This window comes from Rhinolophus sinicus, linkage group LG01, assembly GCF_036562045.2.
Source record: "Rhinolophus sinicus isolate RSC01 linkage group LG01, ASM3656204v1, whole genome shotgun sequence".
Lineage (NCBI taxonomy): Eukaryota > Metazoa > Chordata > Mammalia > Chiroptera > Rhinolophidae > Rhinolophus > Rhinolophus sinicus.
This window is the reverse complement of record NC_133751.1, coordinates 151,735,752-151,756,354: the sequence shown is the minus strand read 5'-3', so window position 1 is coordinate 151,756,354 and position 20,603 is coordinate 151,735,752. Positions and strand designations below refer to the sequence as shown.

The 20,603-nt window shown below is 34.4% G+C and overlaps 1 protein-coding gene across 6 annotated transcripts in view; it reads left to right on the top strand.

The window, feature by feature from the left end:
* Positions 1-930: 930 nt before the first annotated feature.
* Positions 931-20,603, top strand: part of SLC38A11 (solute carrier family 38 member 11) — a 50,569-nt gene continuing 30,896 nt past the window's right edge. For 2 of the 6 annotated variants that reach the window (XM_019727490.2, XM_019727488.2), the window contains exons 1-7: positions 931-1,289; positions 1,792-1,909; positions 3,686-3,760; positions 10,341-10,475; positions 11,501-11,566; positions 15,859-15,965; positions 17,988-18,067. In XM_019727490.2, the coding sequence (XP_019583049.2) occupies positions 1,251-1,289; positions 1,792-1,909; positions 3,686-3,760; positions 10,341-10,475; positions 11,501-11,566; positions 15,859-15,965; positions 17,988-18,067 (620 nt within the window). In that variant the 5' untranslated portion in view covers positions 931-1,250. Of the gene's footprint in view, positions 1,290-1,791; positions 1,910-2,246; positions 2,323-3,685; positions 3,761-10,340; positions 10,476-11,500; positions 11,567-15,858; positions 15,966-17,987; positions 18,068-20,603 lie in introns of all 6 variants that reach the window. The other 4 variants (XM_019727491.2, XM_074337202.1, XM_074337201.1 and 1 more) reach the window with 4 other exon arrangements.

The window sequence follows — 20,603 nt, the reverse complement described above, 5'->3', positions numbered from 1 at the left end:
TCATTTATGGCTACAAATGAATTAATTAAAATATAAAGCATGGATAGAATAGATACACACCAATTTCATGAATTGGCTAACTCTAGGGATGAAGGGAAAGGAATGGAGAATGCCAAAGTGGTTTCTATTATGACAGTAAATGTTTATTTTTGCAATTTGAAGAAAATATGACAAAATATTAAATTTGTTAAGTTGATGAAATGTATATGGAGTTTATTTTACAATTCTCTTGGTTTCCATGTTTTCAAAATATGTCATAATTTTAAATAAATGTCTATGAAAAAGAATAAATTTAATTGAATATTTAATAAGTACTTAGGTTACCACTCTTACTGTCTCTGAAACTGTTCTCTATGCATTGTCTCTTTGTGATTGAATATTTTCTGGGCCTGTCTCCTCATCTGTAATATAAGGAGGGTGAATAGATGGTCCTTAAAGATTCTTTCTAGCTCAGATACTCTAGGTGCCTTCCCGTTCCCATTCACTTACACCCCGACAATCCCCCTTTAAAATTCACTAATTGAATTTTTTATCAATCCATCTTCCTTTTCCCCTAAGTCTACTTTTCTGAAAAGTCATCAGGAAAAATGTGAATAAAGCATACTTAGTAATCAAGTTTGCAAAAACTCTAGAAAAGTTAATTTTCCATTTAAAATAGAAGCCCTACATTTTCATTTGTCATCTCTGACAGAAGATGTACAGGGAGGAGGAGGTGATGGTAACAAAATACGATGCTCCGTGGGAGCAGGGGTACCACTGCGCTTACCTGGGCATCAGACTCCAGCCAAAGAGCAGTTAACTTGGTAACGGGCTTAAATGAGGCCATCGTACTCTGTACCGTCTGGAGAGGATAGCGTGGGAGGAACAAATTGTACTTTGCTGCTGGAGGTAGGGCGGGGGTGGGGCGGTAAAGAAGGTGGGATGCGAGGACAGAGGGCTGCCCAGATCAGAAACAGCCTGTAGCATCTCCGCTTGAGGACGAAGGTACATTTAGCTGCGAGTCCCGGGGTAGGGGTGGAACTTCCCCCGGCTGAGGCCCCCAGGGTAGCTCCCGGCTGCAGCCCGCGGTGTGGGGGTGGGGCCAGTGGCGCCGGTGGATCCGCTCGCTGCCGGTTTCCCGCTCGCTCCCGGTTTCCCGCTGCGCGCAGACTCCGGATATGCGAGGTCGCGGAGAAAGCAGGTCCAGCTAGAGCGGGATACCAGGTCCGCCGCGAACCTTCCTTCCACCTGCTGAGGCCCCGGATGCAGCCATGGGCTACCAGGGGCAACAGCCCGTCGTCCTGCCACAGGTAATACTGGAGGCCGGGGCAGGCTCTGCAGCCAAGTCCCTCGTTTCATTCACTCTGCAACTGAGGTCGGCTACCTTCACCAGGTGTTTGGGTTTAGCACCGCGGAAAGTTCTCTGGGAGAAAAAGTTCTGCGATGATTTAGCTTTATTTTTGTCTTGGGAGGCACTTTTCAGCATAACCCCTTTGATTTCACAAAATCGTATCATTGGCTCCCTACAGTCCCTGGGATTCCATGCAGCAAGCAATCTGAACTTGGTGCGGCTGTAATCAGGACATGTTAGGATGGAGTTTATTAACAAAGCTGTTGAACTACTAGCTGTTATTGTTAGTCTTTATTATTATCCTCATTAATTTCTTTTATTATTGACATTGCTTATTATCACTACTGATGCCGTGTTATTCCCCTTTATTGCATATTTGCCTGACACTTTTCTATGTTGGGAGCTAGTAAATATTTGTTTAATTATATATAAATAATTGGCCATTTTATATATTTAAATAGCGCGATCTAGATGACAAAGAAACCCTCGTTTCTGAACATAAGCACAAAGGGAAAACTTGTCGTCAGTCTGCTGCTGTTTTTAATGTTGTCAACTCGATTATAGGATCTGGTGTAATCGGTAAGTGTTTTGTTTTCATTTTACGTGAAAGGCCAAATTTAAGACTCTTAGTGTTAGTTGTTAGTGTTCATTGATTATTTTTAAAAGAAAAAAATTAGATGATAAACGTGGTAATTTTCTTTCATAAAAGCCATCCTTTTTTCCCAGCGTAGCAATGTGTATCACATCAGTCTCTTTTATGCTGAACATGGGGTTGTGGTCCATACTCTTTCCACATTTGAGAGCATCCTCCACATGAAGGTGGAGTTGCATAGGGGAGATATTGGAAATTATTTTTTAAATAGGCTGCATAGTCAATTGATAATGTTACCTAATTCATGTTTTCCTTTTGCTGAAGTGTCCAACATTACTTGAATCACCTTCTATAACCTTCTAGAGATCTAAAACCTCCAGACAATTTGGAAATATTGGAGGTATGAAAGTTTAATGTGAAAACGTAATCTTGTGAAAAATTAAATGATGCAACATTTCCTTACTGTTCTATATAGTGTTAAATTCTAAAGTACAAACTCATGAATTTATATTACTTTTAAATATCATTTAATCAATAAATAGAAATTGGTTAAATGAAAGTACATATGATTTTTTTAAAAAAACAAAGGAGCCAAATAATCACAATCAAAAGAAATACGCAGCTCATATTTTCCCAACTTAAAGCACAGGGAAAATTCTGACAAAATTAAGTGCATTGCATTACAGTAATAAAGTTTTTTGTGTGTGTGTGTGCCTACTATTATTGTTATTTGAAAACATCCAATTTAAGAAAAAGCAGAGACAAAACAGAACCCTGCAAGACTGATAGAGAATATACTTTTTCCTATATGGCTTTGACATTTTACTAACAGTCATCGTTTATCTGAATTGAGTTACTTTCCTTACCTTTCACAAGTTGTTTTTCTTTATTTTACTTGTTTCCATATATAGATTTTTTGTTTTCAAATGGCACACCAAAAGGAGGTACCTGAGGCAAAGTAGGAACAAGTAGGGACAAAGACTTGTTTGAAATTCTGCCCCCATGTACCCCTGGAGGTGTGGGCAGCTCTACTTGGCAGAATTCCAGAGTTTATTCCTGATGGGAACACTCTAAGCTGATTCATGTCAGCATCATTAAAAAGTACCTCTTAATTATGCTCAGATTTTTTTAAGGGAACATTTTTCAAAGAATAAAAATTCTGGGTGAATGTATTTAACTATATTTTATTTTTAGTATTTTTTGAATATTTTATTGTTCATAATCTAAAATTGTCCATTTCCAAAAAAATTCATAACCAAATATTTTATATAACCCCTCCGGCTTTATAAAAATTATGTTTGCCGTTTCATTTTTCTCTCCTTTTTCTGCATTGTTGCCCATTTTGATTCTTCATATCCCATTACCCATCTTTGCTCTTATTATCCTCTCTGATTTCCCAGAGAGTCCATGAAAAAAGTTTTGGGTCATTACTCTCGACATATTCTAGGTCATATGTCCTCATCACCCTGAAGTGAACATTATCTGTGTAAACTGGCATCTATTTTTTCATTTGCTGCTTTCTTTTCCTTATTCCATCACCTCATAAACTCGCTTTCTTGACATGTTCTTAACTTATAACATTTTATGCTGAAATAAATGTTACTATGCTAACATTTAATTTTAGTAGTCATATGCACTGTTTACAACTAAGTTATATAAATATGTCAATTTACTTAGCCTATTATATACAGGAATTGGGGAAAACTTCTCTAGTTCTATATGTTTTACTAATGTGGTGGGTGGGGCATTTTATGTTTTTCCAGGATTGCCTTATTCAATGAAGCAAGCTGGCTTTCCTCTGGGAATATTGCTTTTATTCTGGGTTTCATATGTTACAGGTAAAATACTATATAATTGCTGCTTCCTGCAACTTAACTTTCACAAGCACTGTTTTACACACACACACACACACACACACACACACACACACACACACACAATTGAATTTCCTAATTTTAGTGCGTCGAAGAATCCTAAAGAATTTAGACATTTATGTCTGAGGAGATTTGTTTTTCTTGCTAATCCTCTGAACAGATTAGAAAAGCATTATGTATTACCAAGCCCAAATCCTTTTCATGTGCTCTTTTCACTTGATGCAGAAAATAGCAGATGGGGGAGTCATTTAAAGGGCTGATTAAGGCTAAGATAGCTTGTGCTCTGAAAATGTAGATGCCAGCACTTCCTTTCCCACAAAACCCATGGGCAGGTACACACGAATGAGCAACCTTTTCCAGCTATGCTTGTGCAGCCACCTGACTGTAAGCCTTGCTGCTCCCTACCTTGCCCATGCCTGCACAGGCACCCAAGCTGCCACAGTTTTTCATGCAGCGATAAGGTGTTTCTGTCTTACTTCTTCTCTTCTGCTTCCCCTTTTGCATGTAAGATGTCCGTTCACACCCACGTTTTGCCACTCCCACGTCTAAGTGCAGACTATGCAGTTCATAATCATCTCCTGTTGTCCTCATCCTTGCCTTGTCATCCCACCACAGCACCTCATGACAAACACAGGGTTTTTCCTCTACCTTAGGTTCGCTCTGGTAGAGGCAGCAATCACAGATGCCTGTTGTGGTTGCTGCAATGTGGCCAGTGTGTGAGCACCTACTTGTAGATGCCCTTTTACCAGGTAATGCAAAGCACCCCTTCTGTCCCCTTCTTCAGAATGAGGACCTGGGCCTCAATGGCACCGCCTTCCTGTGAGGTTATGAGCTCCAGCTATTTCCCCACAGCCTTCAGCCAATGACTGACCGATAGAAACCTTGCCTTCAAGAGGGACCAGTGTGTGATGCAGTTGGAACTACAGAGGGCTAAGCTGCAGCTAGTCTCCACCTGAGACCTCATCTCTGCTGAGCTATTTCCTCTGCCCTAGCCTCTCACTCCCCTTCCCCTGAGAGCACTCTCTCAAAACGTTTGCCCAAGGATCTCTGTGTCAGCTCTGCTTCTGCGAACCAAGATGCCATCCCTCATACACTCTTAGGCTTCCAAGACCAGCCTTCGACTCTGCTGTTCTTTCTCAGGCTGAGGAAGAGAGTCAAGTACACGTGAATCTCAAAGTCAGAGCTGCAGTGGCACTGAGCTCTCTTCCCCCACTTTCTTCTCACCACCCTCTCTCCCAAAACCTAAGCTGCTTTTAGTTTCTATAGCTCTTAATTTGTAGCTTAAAAACCATAGCTTGGTAATGTGGGATCCATAATTTTGTGCTTATTCAGACTTGCTGGTGTTTAAAATTTGCATTCTGTTCATGAGCACATTTATCACACAAAAAATCCCATCCAAGGATTTACCCTTGTCGTTTTTAATTTCCTGTTTCCCAGTCAACCCGCACTGACAAATAATTAATTTCCACCCATGCATAATAACCATGGTTGATCTAAGTACACTGTAAACATCTATACACATTGTAAACCAGTAGACTAAAAAAATTTATAAATGTATATATCACCTAAGAATTCAGTACTTGAGGAAAATGAACAGTTTACTAAAGCCAAATCACATTATACATAAATAAACCATATTGTGAATAACTTCTTCAACTGATACTATATATAAAAGTATAGAAATCACTGTGAGCAGTCCTTTGCAAAGTTATATATTGCAGTTACCAGTGAAAATTAGTTACTATTATTTAGTTGCATGATGAAAATCTTTAAACAATTTTAATAAATAAAGGATAACCACACAAAAGCAAAAAGTGTATATATAGGCTATGATTCATTTTTTTTTAATTAGCATTTTAAGAGCAAAATTTACAAGTATGGTGTAATACTGAATTTTTAAAAAATTGATACTGTAATTATACAGTTATTTATATCAAGAATTATTCTTTTGTTTTTTTAAGGCCTCTAATGAGACATGTCTAGTTCAACAAGTAGTTAGATTTCTAAGTTCTTTTTCATTGTTCGTTCAATGGTGAGGAACAAAAAAGAATTATAAATATTTATAACAAATCGTTTTATTTAAATTGCTTTAAGATTTTCTTATTTGTTGATTATAGTCAAATAAATGTTGTTGTCCATACATAATGATTTAAAAAGAAAATTTCCCTACTGAATAATATAGACTTATTCATGGATTACCTAAAATTTGCATATAGTATGTTTAGAGTGAGATCAAAATCTTATAGTGATTGATATTTGAGATTTTTAAAACTTTTAACATATTTATAGCCTGTATTTTACAAGCAGATGAAATCATTTATATTTATTATTGACCGAATTCTTAGCAAATTATTAACTTCAAGCAATACATTTTGAACTTTTATGAAACTCAGCATTCTCATTCCAAGCATATAGTTCTTCATCAAACATTTATAACATCTACGAAATTGGTTGCGTCCTGTTACTCAAGTCTGTTAATTCTCTTCCTTGGCCAATAAGGCTGTTTTACTGCCTTTAGCATCTGTCTACTTTCTAATCAGTACTCCTTACTGCTGCAAGAGTTACCTTTATTAAACCTCAGCCTGCTCACTGTTACTCCCTCAATCCAAATCACAAGACTTTATAATAACAACACGAAAAGCAATTATTGCATTCAATTCCTTCATGTGTAGTCACAGGCTGCATTTTCAGTCTCACCTCCAACTACTCTAACCTCTCTTTCACCCTGTCATCGACACTGCCAGGTGTGGGCCTTATGTTTTAGCTATTCTGGACCATTTCATCCCCCACATACACAGTATGCTTTTACACTGCCTTCCCGTGGATTGTCCCCCAGCTTGGCATTCTTTTTCTTTTCTACCTGGTGAAATCTTGTTCATTCTTCAAGGTACTACTCAACTCTTCTGTGAAGCTTTTCCAAGTTTTAAACAAAAGAAGTATAATTAATCCCTCTGTCTTTTGTGCTTCCAGAATATTTTTAAATGTATGAAGTCATTTATCACTTTAATTTGCATCAGCTGTGTAGATTTCTAGCAATCCTGCTCTATTGATCATTGATTCATTCAGCAATTATTTACTGACACTGTAGCAATGAAGAGCATTATCCCTGCCTGTGTGACGTTCACAGTATAGTGTGGCAGGCAGGCAAAAACACAATTATAATACTTCATGAAAAATACCATAATATAAACGTGCATAATGATAGAGACATCGACATTTAACCCAGCCTCAAAGGATCCGGTATGTTTTGGGAAGGAGGAGATACCTACACTGAGTGTTTATGAAAAAACATGAGTGAGCAAAGAAAATGGAAGGGTACTCTAAGGAGATAGAAATGTGGAAATACAAAAGGGAACTGTGTAAGTGATTCAGTCTGGCCGAAGTATAGGGTTGATGTTTGTACGTAAGTAGAGGGAGGTGACAGTAAGAGGTTTCCAGGGGCATTTATGAAGGCTCTCATGTAATGATAATCATTACCATTTCCTGAGGACTGGCTAGGTGCTGACCATAAAGCTGCCACTACACTTAATTCCTCTCATTGCTTCAAGTCAGTGTTCACGTTCTGCTTTTATGGAGGAGGAAATTGTGACTTAGGGTTAAAACGGCATTCCCAAGGCCTGTAGTTACTTGCAGCAGAGTTCAGAATTTGATTAAGTGCATGATTCTGGGGCTAAACTACCAGGGTCTGAGTCCTGACTTCCATTACTAGCTCTGTGAAGTTTGGCAATTTACGTAACTTTCTGTGCCTCACTTTTCTCATCTATTAAATGGGGGTTAATAATAGCACCTACTTGGGGTTGTTGTGAAGATTAAACAAATTAATATGCATAAAGCATTTAGAAAAAGCCCTGGCACACAGAAAGTATTGTGAAGGTGTTTGCTAGTATTTTTGTGGTTGTAATCATTATTATCATTATTATTGGACTCCAAATACAATGCTTTTTCTACCACCGCATGCAGCTTGTAGAAAATAATTAAAAATAGTACAAGTTCTCATTCATTTAGGCCATATAACACACCAAGCATTGTGGTAGACAATTAAACACCATCATCCTCACAGACTCATCAAGGTTAGTGTGTTGCCTTACTTTACAGATGAGACTCAGTTCCTTCACCCCAGGTCACGCAGCTAATAAATAACTTTTTCTGCTTCATGAAAAGGTGTTGATTTTTATTCAAAGGCATTAGAGGATTTTTTGGAGTATTTTAAGCAGAAGATACCAGATTTATGCTATGGTCAGATCCATCTTGTAGAGGGGGAATGTTGAGAAAGTCTTAGGAGGTGTCAAAAATATTTTGGTTGGGGGGTGAGATTGGTGGATGAGAAAACTATTAGTTTATTACAATAATCCAGGCAGTAAATGATAAAGGCCTAAGCCCTAAAATAAAGCAGGTAAAAGATTAGAAATGAGTTGAACAACTTATGATGCAGTAATTAATGGACTAGAACATAGAATGATGGATAATGAGAACTCTAGGGAGATTCTCAAGTTTCTTTTGATACTGTTCACAGATTGGAGAACTACAGATGGAGAAGCAACTTCCAGAACAATTATATAAATTAGAATTTGGATATTTTAAAATTGAGATATCTATGAGATCTCCAATGTAAAATGTTTATTAGCCAGCTAGATGTAGATAGGGTTTCCAGGCGGGAATTCCCACCCGTTCTCAGGAATATTTTTCGCTTTCCCTGTTCCCAAATCCCAAGATATAAACTGTTTTCTGTTCTCCACAACGAATCGTCTCCACAAAGTGACGGCCGATACTACCAACCACCTGGGTTCAAGGAGCCGATTTTCCCGATTTCCTGACCAACTTTTCTCAGGACTCAGGAACGGAAAAGCGAAAAAAATTCCTGAGAATGGATGGGAATTCCCATCCAGAAATCCTAGCGATAAATAGGAAAAATGTCTAAGAGATATCTTATGAGTAGTATGTTTATTTTCCATTGTGGGTATTACTGGGTTCAAGGAGCCAATTTTCCTGATTTCTCAACCAACTTTTCTCAGGATTCGGGAACGGGAAAGCAAAAACAATTCCTGAGACTGGGTGAGAATTCCCACCTGGAAACCCTAGATGTACAAATCTGAAGTTTCAGAGTCTGGGCTAGAGATACAAATTGGGATGTTACTAACATTGGTAGGAATATTGAAACCATGGGTATCATTAAGATCATAGTAGGACATCTTGAACAGTGAGAAAAAAGTCCAAGAATCCAGAATAAAAGCAGGTTGGTGAAAAACTGAGTATAAATGGCCAAAATGGTAGGCGGAAATCCAGGAGAAAGTAATGTCACAAAGTCCAAGGGCGGGTGGTTGAAAAAGAGGGGAATAGTAAACAGGGAAAAAAGGGTGTACTGAAAGAGCAAATAAGGTTAAGATTTGGGGTGGGGGTGTCAATTGGATTTATCAACTTTGAGCTCACTGATGAACTTGAAAGACATTTCAATGATGTGGGAGGGAATCAAGGTGGAAACCATACTACAATTATTTGTACTTTTGTCTTTGTATTTTAATGCATTTCCAAATTACTTAAAGGAGAGAAAGAAATCACCTGTGGGGGAAACATGAGCAAGAGAAAGGACAGCAAAAATCACATCCTGTGCGTCATAGCTGTGCGACACCAATACAACGTCAGGGTCATTCACTAGATTAAATGTCATTCATTGAGTTAAAGGACAAAATAAAAGAGATATTAACTTTTAATTATATAATATCGATATATTTGTATCTTCAATTTCAACTCCAAAATTGAAATTTAAATCTCTAAAATGTAAATTTCAAGATGTTTTCAGTGTGCTCTTTTAAGCATAATAACTGTAAAATAGAGTTGCTAGTTATACTTTGTTGTAAAACAAAACAAATGATCTGAGTCTTCTAAATCTTTTTCTTTTTCTGAATGCTTATAGCATTTTTCATTCTTAGTCTTCTCATGTGGAATGCCTATGAGATATTTTTTTTTTTGGTTCCTTTTTTATTTTTATTTTATTTTATTAAATTTATTGGGGTGACAATTGTTAGTAAAATTACATAGATTTCAGGTGTACAATTCTGTATTACATCATCTATAAATCCCATTGTGTGTTCATCACCCAGAGTCAGTTCTCCTTCCATCACCATATATTCGATCCCCCTTACCTTCATCTCCCACCCCCCACCCCCCTTACCCTCTGGCAAACATTCTGTTGCTCGAGTAGTTGAGCCACAGCCTATTAGTAGTCTGTGTTGATTAGATTAGTAAGTACGAGTAACATGGAAAACTGACACTTGACTCTGTCTAGTCTGCTTACTTTCTTCTGTCCAGTTAACTGCATGGGTATGTTAAGTATATTTGAAACTTGATTGAATAATATATAACTGGAAACTGTACCATTTTTTGAAAGGTAAAAGCCTTGCCATGCTAATTTATTGTAGCATTAAACTAAACTCTATTTTAAAAAATTTCCCTTTTTCTTTAAGTCAAATCATGACTGTATTAAATATATTAAATGTATTAATGTATTAAATGCATTCTGACATGTTTAACTGTTACTTTGCCACAGACTTTTCCCTTGTTTTATTGATAAAAGGAGGGGCCCTCTCTGGAACAGACACTTACCAGTCTTTGGTCAATAAAACCTTCGGCTTTCCAGGCTATCTCCTCCTCTCTATTCTACAGTTTTTCTATCCTTTTATAGGTAAGATGAATGTGAAGATGAATATTATACTTATTTGCTTAAATATACTGCATTTCTGAATAAAATTGTTTTAATAGTCATTAAGTAATCATTAAGGAGTACTAGCAGTTGAAATATTTTCCAAATTAAGTTTTCAATTCCTTAGCCATTTTTCCCTTATATCCTGGTCCTTTTCATTGGTTTTCTGAGTATTTTATTGAAATAAAATGAGTGATTTTCATTAGGTTAATGATTGTGGTTCCCTAATTTGGTGAAAAGTAGAATGATCTTTGATTAAAAGTGAGTGAGAAAAACAATAGATTTCTTCTAAGGCTGAAATACATTTTTTGAAAACCTAAGGATTTATGGAAGCCATATACAAGGCCAATATGCTATTTAAAGTTTGTACCATAAAGGTGAAAATGTTACCTAGCACTTCTTAAATCAATAAAATGTTAACGTTCACCAACAGCCAAATTGACTTCAGTTTTTAAATCAGTAATATAGAAGCTGTTGCTCAAACCACTAGTTCCTTATGTCTCCACTGAAAGCTAAGAATACATTTACCAAAAATCTTACTTTTTAAATGAGGGGATATTTTGGAGCCTTCACTATTTTCTATTGTTATTCCTCACTTTGAGCAATACATGTGTTCTTCAAAAAGTATTTTGAAACTGAGCTTTAAATAACTAGTACATCACATTTTAAATGACTAGCAAAGCTCACTATTATTTAAAGATGCCATGGAAAGAATCAGTTTGTAAAGTGAAAATCTTTTTTTAATACGAATTTGTATTCTCCCATAAATCTGTTAGCTAGTTATTTTTAAAGTTGTACATATTGGTAATCACAATATGTATTTGAAAGTAGTAGGATTATGCCGGTATTGAGGAAGTAATAACTGATTATTTTCAAAATATTCAAGATGAAAATTGTGGGTGACTGCATTATTTTTTTTTCCAAATTATTATTAAATTTATTGGGATGACATTGGTTAGTAAAAGCATATAGTTTTCAATGACTTTTTATTTTACTTATGTATTTAGCTATGATAAGTTACAACATAATAACTGGAGACACTTTGAGCAAAGTTTTCCAGAGAATCCCAGGAGGTATGTAAATATATTTATTTTATGTAATTTTTCATAGTTAATGTGGTTTGTAATAATTTATAAGTAAAATACTTGCAAGTTGAAGAGTTGGATGACTTCAGATATCTGGCAATATCCATGATGCATTCTGATCCTAAAGTGTTAATTTAGTTTTATTTATAGTTCAGTTTTTGTTTCGCTGTTTAAAAATATTATTATACTGTACTTAGTAATGCTATTACTATTATGCTATATTTAGTATAATAGTAAATATTAATAGTAATATATGTTACTATTAATAGTAAATAATAATAGTAACTATCATAATAAATATTACTATTATTATTGTACTTAAAATGCATTATATTTTAATTATCTTATGCTACATATAACTCTGTTGGTAACATTTTCTCATATATTATTTTTACTACACTATTTCTTATATAAGCAAGCTGACCTTTTCCTCCACTATTTATATTAAGATGTAACTTAACGTAGTAAAATTAACCCTTTTATTATGTAGTTTTGTGAGTTTTGACAAATTCATATAGTCATATAACCACAACCACAATCAAAATACAGAACAATTTCATCACACCTAAAATTTTCCCTATTCCCCTTTGTTGTCAAAACCTTCCTCATCTCCAGCCCCTGGCACCCACTTATCTGATTTCTCTTCATAGTTTTGCTTTTCTCAGAATGCCAAATCAATGGCATCGTAATAGTATGTGGCTTTTTTCACTTAGCATATTACATTTGAACTTCATCCATGTCTTTGGGTATATCACTAGTTTGCTCTTTAAAAAAAAAAAAGTGCTGAGGAGTATTTCATTGTGTGGATGAACAACAGTTTATCTGTCACACAGTTGGGGTACATTTGGTTGTTTCCATTTGGGGGTGATTACGAAAAAGCTGCTATGAACATTCTCACAGACCTTTTTAACATGTGCCACAGACCTGCTCCCTGTTCAGCCTTTCACTACATCACAGCTATCTGAATAATTCAGAGAGCATTACTCTGTGTGCTTCGAAGAGCTTCTCATCCAAGCCACAGTGGTAATCACAATATATATTTCATTGTGAAATATATATCCCTATTTCATTGTGACCTAACTCTATAATTGTTATTATAGTTGAGATTGATGCAAAAATGCCTTTCCTCTTAGTATTTGAATGACTCATTCTAAAAAACATATAAAACAAAGTAAAACATAACCTAGAACTAGAAATTGCACCTATCCCTCTCACAGAGTTTAGTGGAAACTGAGTTCAGGGATACTTTGACCATACAAAAACCACTGCTTGCTTGCTGTGTGACCTTGAGAAGGTTAATGCTCTGTCTGAGTTCTAGTCTCTTCATTTCTAAATTATTAATTAGAGTATCAACTGCTTAATAGAATTTTTATGTAAAACAAAAGAGGTAATACAGACAATGCCTAGCATATAGTAGGCTTACCCAACATTGTTAGCTATTATTATCGTTACCCTAAACTTTTTGCAGCTTCTGTCCTGGTCCCCAGCCTCCAAATCATAAACTGAGATCATGTGAGTAGAGAGGATGCAAAGAGAAAATGAGAGTATAATCCCATACATACAGTATGATCTAAATTATTTAAATTTTCTATTTGCATATATAGGGAAAAAATAAGAAAAAAGACATTCATATAAAAACTGTGGTTATCCTTTAATTGTGGTATCCATGGGATTATTTGTGTTTCCTTTGTTATTTTCCAAAGTTTTTCAAAGGAGCATGCATTAATTTTTAATTTTTTTTAATTAAAGTTTATTGGGGTGACAATTGTTAATAGTTACATAGATTTCAGGTGTACAATTCTGTAACACATCATCTATAAATCACATTGTGTGTTCACCACCCTGAGTCAGTTCTCCTTCTATCACCGTATATTTGATCCCCTTTACCCTCATCTACCACCCCCCACACCCCTTAATTTTTAAAAATTTTATCACTTTATTTTCTTATTTAAGAATAATGCATATTATTAGGAAAATATTGAAAACACAGATAAGCAAAATGGAGAAGCTGGAACACACTCATAATCTCTTCCTCTTGGGAGAACCAAGTAGGGACAATCCTTCCAACATTTCCTTCCTTCCTTTCTAATGTATACTTTCGGAGTTTTAAGAATGGGTATAACTTTAGATAGTCACATGAATAAAATAACACTATACATCTTGTTCTATTAACATGCTTCTTTCTCTTCGTAATATGTTAGGGACACATACTCATATCAAAACATAGAGATCTATCCCATTTTCTTAAGAGCAATTCAGTATTCTCCTGTACGGTATCTACTGTACAGTTGGATAGACTGTAATTACTTTAATTTTCCCTGCTAGAAACATTTTGATTATTAATTTTTAAGTTTACAAAAAACATACTGGTATGAATATATATGCATAAAAATAAAACATAGATAAGGCTAAAGTTCCCTTTGAAACCTCCTTTCTGGTATTACTATTATCATCATCAAAAATGACTTAAAAAATAGGTCATATAGTAAAGAACACAATTTATTATTATTACAGTTTCTTTACATGGTTGAATGTGATATTTTGTAATATATGATTGTTTATATGTCTTATAAAGATTAATATGATGCCAAAGTTTTTAGAAGTAGATAAGATCCTTAATAAAGCTGCATACTTTTTTTATTCAGAAATATCTTAGACCAATATCTTAGACTAACAAGTGGACAATTATACTTTTCCCAGATAACCAAAGTCTTGGTTCATGATAGAAGTCAAAATCATGAGAAACATTGGTAGAAGTAGTATGTTTGGGTGATTTTGAAATTTTTGAAAACTGTCAATGTTCAATTTTTCTTACAATGGTTTAAACATTCTAAATGCTTATTTGAGTATATTTTTGTTAAAAGATCAGTAGGTAATAGATCTCATCATTAGTGAAAAATGTCCTTTACACTAATGGAGATCCTAGTTATTAGGCTCCTACATGCGGTCATAGCCGTATATTTTAGTCTTTTCCCAGGCCTTAGAGTTTTTCAAGAATTTTTCAAGTATATTATAGGGGGAGTAGTAAATAGAAACAGATAGACAGATAATTTAATTCAAATTATATTCACTAGGAACATGTAAATAGTTGAATTCAGGGTTTGGGGAACTTAAGCGTCCAGTTTTATTGTTTTAATTCACAATTTTATGATGATTGTTTAGTTATGTGTGAGTTGAACAAATGCTCATGATTAATTATTCCATTCTTGTGTATACATGTGTGTGTGTGTATGTATGAATGTGTAAATTTAGGCTATTTTGAAATTTCTATCTTGAAACTTCCTTGTAAGTTTATTAGCCACATAAGAGTAATAGCTTCTTTTTTATTTTTTAAACCACACTCACTTATTTGACAGACTTGGTTTCTACAGACTTTAAACTTTGCAGAAATAAATGCACAAAGACTTGGTACCACTGAAGAGCTTTCAAAAATATAACTACATGCTCTGTGAAGGAAGTCAGTATGGGCTAAAAATTTTAAGCAATGGTGTCTTCATTGGGGTAGATACATAGCTCCTGAAGCAAACACTGTGATTAGCACAGCTTTAAAAATATGTAAATCCTTGTAAGTATGTTTTAATTTATGTTTACGTATTTTTTGTATTTGATCACACACACACACACACACACACACACACACACACTTATTGTTATGGTAGCTAAGATTCTACATTGCATACCAGGTTTCAGCAGCTTCCCTTTGACTTCTCTATCCAACAAGTTGCTTCTCTTAATGAAAGGATAGAAATATAGTGAATATTTTTATCTAAGTCTTTATTTTTAAAATTTTGTTAAAGTTTCTTTGAAATATAGATTTATTTTTTTTTTAAAGCCTCTGAAAATGCCTGGTCTCCATGTAGCTTACTTTCTGAATGAACAGTTTTACCATTAGAGGGTTTTGAACAAGTGGTGACATAATGTATTTTTTTGCCCATGAAAAGTATCCCTTTAGTTTCTAGGTTAAGAGTATATACTCTCCTGGGAGAAAAGAAGGTAGAAACAAGGAAACTGATTAGGAGGCTATTAAAATAATTTCAATGTAAAATATTATAACATTGTTTGAACTATAGGTTCATCCATAAGTTATTTTGTATTTACATTTTGGTGAATTATGTCTAGTTTTACATGGTTTTATGGAGTTTATTTACTCTTAAAGTCTTTGTCCTTTAGATAGTACGTAATGTTAAGTCGTTTTGATAATTCAGAGTTTGTCTGTTTACTTGTGTCACTGGTGTGCTACCCATACCTATAGACACTTTATAATATTTATTGTGTTTCAGTTGACCCTGAAAACTTCTTCATCGGTCGCCACTTCATTATTGTGCTTTCCACAGTGGCTTTTACTCTGCCTTTGTCCTTATACCGAGATGTAGCGAAGCTTGGAAAGGTAATTTTTCTATCTTAAGTAGGCACAGAAATGTACTTTGTTATCTGCATTTTGTCCAACTACTGACTATATGACCAAGTTCTTAATTATAGTATTTAACTTTAGATTCTTTTAGTTTACTGATACTTATGCGAGAGTAATGTGTGGTTGAATGTTTAGCTTATTTTGGGGAATGGATGGTTAAATAGTTGATGAGTATAAGTTAATTATGTCCTTTCTTTTTCTTCCTTAAGATAGTTATTCTAACTTTATGTCGAATAAAGGTAGCCTCTTTAAATTTAGAAAAAAAAATAAGAACTATTAAACCAAATCTAATTTACTAAAAAATGTTGTTCTATCATTTTTATAGATAGTAGGTTAAATAATTTAAAATTTAAACTAAATTTAGAAGTAAGGATGAATTGCTTTATTGGCTTAAAATTGTCTTTGTAAATTACAATGTCTGTTGTGCCTATTTTTATCCATCAAATTCAAATATCAATGTGTTGATTGATTAATTGTTGAGAATTTGGCCAATATTTATGATTGCTATTGCTAAAGACACATGCTGATTTATTTCTCATGAAACCAATAAAATAATTGTTCAACACATCACATATCCTCACGGACATAGAGTAGCCTTTTCTGGCTGTATTTTATTTCCTTACTCTCAAGGAATGTTTGCATTTTATGCAAAATATTATTGGTGCTATAGCTACATGATGCCAAACAGTCCAATGAAAAATTGTTAGAGTTATATGTATGATATTTTTATATTCTATTTTGAAAAATCCAACAGTTGATTGAATTTCACTTTTCACAGTATATTTGATGTGTATCCACAGCTAAGAAGTCCCTCCTTGCAGGTAGAGTTGATAGTGTAGGTAATATTCCAGAGTATTCTGACTATTCTGCCTTCCTTCCCTAACAGTTATCCAGAAGTAAACAAGAGTATATCAAAAGGTGCTTATTTTGGTGAATTATATGAAATGGCTAGACTGTTTTCCATTCACATGTTCAATGTAGACACAAATGTTACCTTCTCAGAGCAGAAGGCAAGGAATTCATGAAAAGAAAGCTGCTAGTATTCTATCATATTATTACCTGAATATTTTCTCTAAATGTCCCCTAAAAGTGTCATACTGAAGTATCTAAATAAATCTCCCAATGAGCAAAGCAGGTAGACAAGAGCCCTGATCTGTAGTCAGGGATACTTGCATTTGAGCTTCTCCTCTGTCACCTTCTTGCTGTGTGACATCGGGAATATTACCTAATATTTCTGTTCCTGAGTAGATCAGAGGACTCATAATAGAAGCTTCTTTCTAGTTAAAACCTAACAACACTCAAAACAATCAAATAAAATCAATGTTATATTTTTCTTATCAGAGAAAAAAGTCTAAAATGTGTTTATCCATTTTAAAAATTAAGAGAAGAAACATACTAGATCTAATGTATTGAGTTCACAGAGCACATACATACACAGACCAGTTTATTTTTGAGCCAGTTGAGATAGTGACAGGAGAGAGAAGAAGAAGCAAAGAAGACTTAGAGACATCAAATTCATGAAGGAAAAGTAGACTAGCAGAGCTAGAGAACAGAAAGGAAAAAGCAAATGCACCACAAAAATGTATGTGTGGGAGGGGTTGTGTTGGAAGAGTGAGAGTATGATGAAGACAGAAGCAGAAGGAACAATTATAGATTGGAAAAACAAAACAAAACAACACTAACATAGAGTCTGAAGAAAAAGAAAACATAATGTCACTTTCCTAAAGGAAAATCACCAGAAAGCCACTAAAAACATTTCAATCCATGTTGCAAGATTATAATAGTTCTGTATGATACTTGCTTTCCTATTTAGAGGGAAAACACTAAGACTATGAACTGATAAAAAGTTATATTCCTGAGATTATCACCCCAATTTATATAAATAAACGAGTAAATAATTGCATTTAAAATTATACAAATGAAAAGAGAAACACCTACTATTTTCAATAAAATACTCTCTATGCTATATTGACAATATCTTTACATTTTCTTTCACAGATTTCTCTTACTTCTACAGTTTTAACAACTCTGATTCTTGGAATTGTAATGACAAGGGTAATTTCATTGGGTCCATACATGTAAGTTTTGCTGCTTATTGGATGGTCTTCATGAAATTTATAACCTTCACATAGATATTTGTGATATAAACGCTGAAATGTAAAGTAATTGTGGTATCAGAAGCATCATTTGTTTATCTTTAGTACTTGATAAAATTAGAGAAAATAATTACAGCCAAGTAGACATGCATGTTTCCCTTGGACCCTGCATGGCCAATGAGTTTAAACTAAGTTTACTTATTTGTTTTAATGGCCAGCCATAAGAATTAGAATAAAGAAGAGATTCTGAATAGTCAGAGATAGGATTGAAGTAGAGCACACAGGAGTAAAAGTGGTAGATGGCAGAAATTTCAATGTCTACTTCAGAGATGGATTTGTTCTTAACAAAGTTTCACCAATCTAGGCTGAAATTAGAAGAATAAAGAATATTTTTGATGTTTTGGGGGCTTTTTGCCATTAAACAAAATGTCGTCATGATGAAAGCCAACCTTTATTCTCTACTAAGATTATATTTTTAAATTATTTTGTGTTGAAATGCTTTGTAATTTGTGAACTGATAGTGATAGCTGATAATGGTATTTATTTGTTTTTTAATGTTATTGTTTAGCCAAATAAAGTGTTGGCAACTTTGTATCAGTTCTGCAAACTTTATTTACTCACCCATGAGATTCAGATTGTGGGTACTGCTGATCTAAACTGCACAGTTTTTATGATTTGATTATAGATTAGATTCACCAGATAAGGAATGGTTTATATCTATAGTCCCAAGAGAATGCTGGGATGAAACTAACTAAATTGGCTTTAAATCTAGAGTTCCAAAATGCACAATAAATAGTTGTTAAATACATAAATCAATCAATCAATCAATCAATCAATAATATAGTATGGCGTTTCCGTGAGACCTTAAATATTTTCTCTATCCAAAATAAAATTAATGTTAGACATAATGTCTAGGACAGTGCAAGAGACATACTAGGTCTTCAATGACTGTTATATGTGAGAAAAAATAAAATAAGCCTGATGAATATAGCTATAGCTATAACAATGTGGTCCCCAAGATAGCTTACTTTATCCTGTTGATTAATTGTTGTTTTGTAAAATCACTTCATTTCAATTGTTTATGCTCATGTCAGGCTTCTTAGTTTACCAGGAAAAGACCAAAAATTATGCCACAAATTTATTTGGAAGTGTAAATATCTAGTCTAACTGCATTTGGTATGGCCTTTTCTTTAAAAAGCAAACACCTATTTTTTTAAATATTTAAATTAAAGGGAAAGGTATAATAGTATACCTTTTAGGTATAATAATATTACAGGTATAATAATCTATGATGTTTATATTAATATTCTCTTCAAACAACTTAATCCCAGTTCATAATTATATTAGTCAGCTTGGGTTGCTGAAATAAAATACTATAGACTGGGTAGCTTAAATAGCAAAAATTTATTTTCTCATAGTTCTGGAGGCTGGTTGGTGAGAAATCTGTTCGTTGTCTTCCTGCTGTGTCTTTTTCATATGGCAGCCAGTTGAGAGAGACAGCAAACTGTATGGTGTGTCTCATCCTTTAAGGGCTCCACCCTCAGGATCTCATCTAAACCTAATTCTCTCCCAAAGTCCCCATCTCCAGATACCTTCTCTTTGGGGGTTAGGACTTCAACATATGGATTTTGTTGGGGACACAATTCAGTCCATTACAATAGTGTTTTTCAAATGCACCTGGTTTACTTAAATGTGGCCATTTATTTTTTCTTTTAATAAATATTTATTAAATGACTGTTGTTTGTAGCTATTTTGCTGTGCCTTGAGAGAAAAGAACAGAGAGGCACAAGTCAGCATCTGCTGCAAGTTGTTGACAATTAGATATGGAGAATGGACATATTTTTTTAAAAAAAGAAAAAGAAAAAGAAATGATAGTACAGTATAAGGAGTGCAAAACAGAGGCATAAACTAGGGGCAGTCGCAGTGCCAAAAAAGAGAGTGCTTAATAGTCTCTCTGAATCAGGGAGGGCTTCCTGGAGGAAGAGAAATATGATCTACATGTTTTGAAAGATTAAATTTTTCAAGATAGATAAGGGTGCAAAAGGCATCACAGGCCCAGGAAGGATAAGCATAAAAGCACAAAAGCATATATTAAATTCTGCTGACATTTATTTAGCATCAATTATGTTGGTGCTCTCTTCAGTTCTGATTTTCAGAAGCTGAATTCACAGCAACAAAGAGCTAATAAGTAAATGGAACAGAATACAATAGATACTAATTTTTAGCTAAAATTTTTAATTGTTCAAGGCAGACCTATTTTAATTGAAACTTTTATTATGAAAAGTGATCCTAAAGAATAAATGATTGGGTTATGATAAAAGGGCTCATAGATTTGGTATAGTACTATAAGGCAATATTGGGGGGAGGGGGGAAGTACTTAAAAGTTGGAGGTAAATAAATTATTCATTAAGTGAACTCCAAGAGAACAGTTTAAAGCAATGATTTTTCTGGCGTCACATTAGAATTACCTAAGTAGCTTTTAAAAATACTGATGCCAGGTCCCCACCTGCAGAAATTC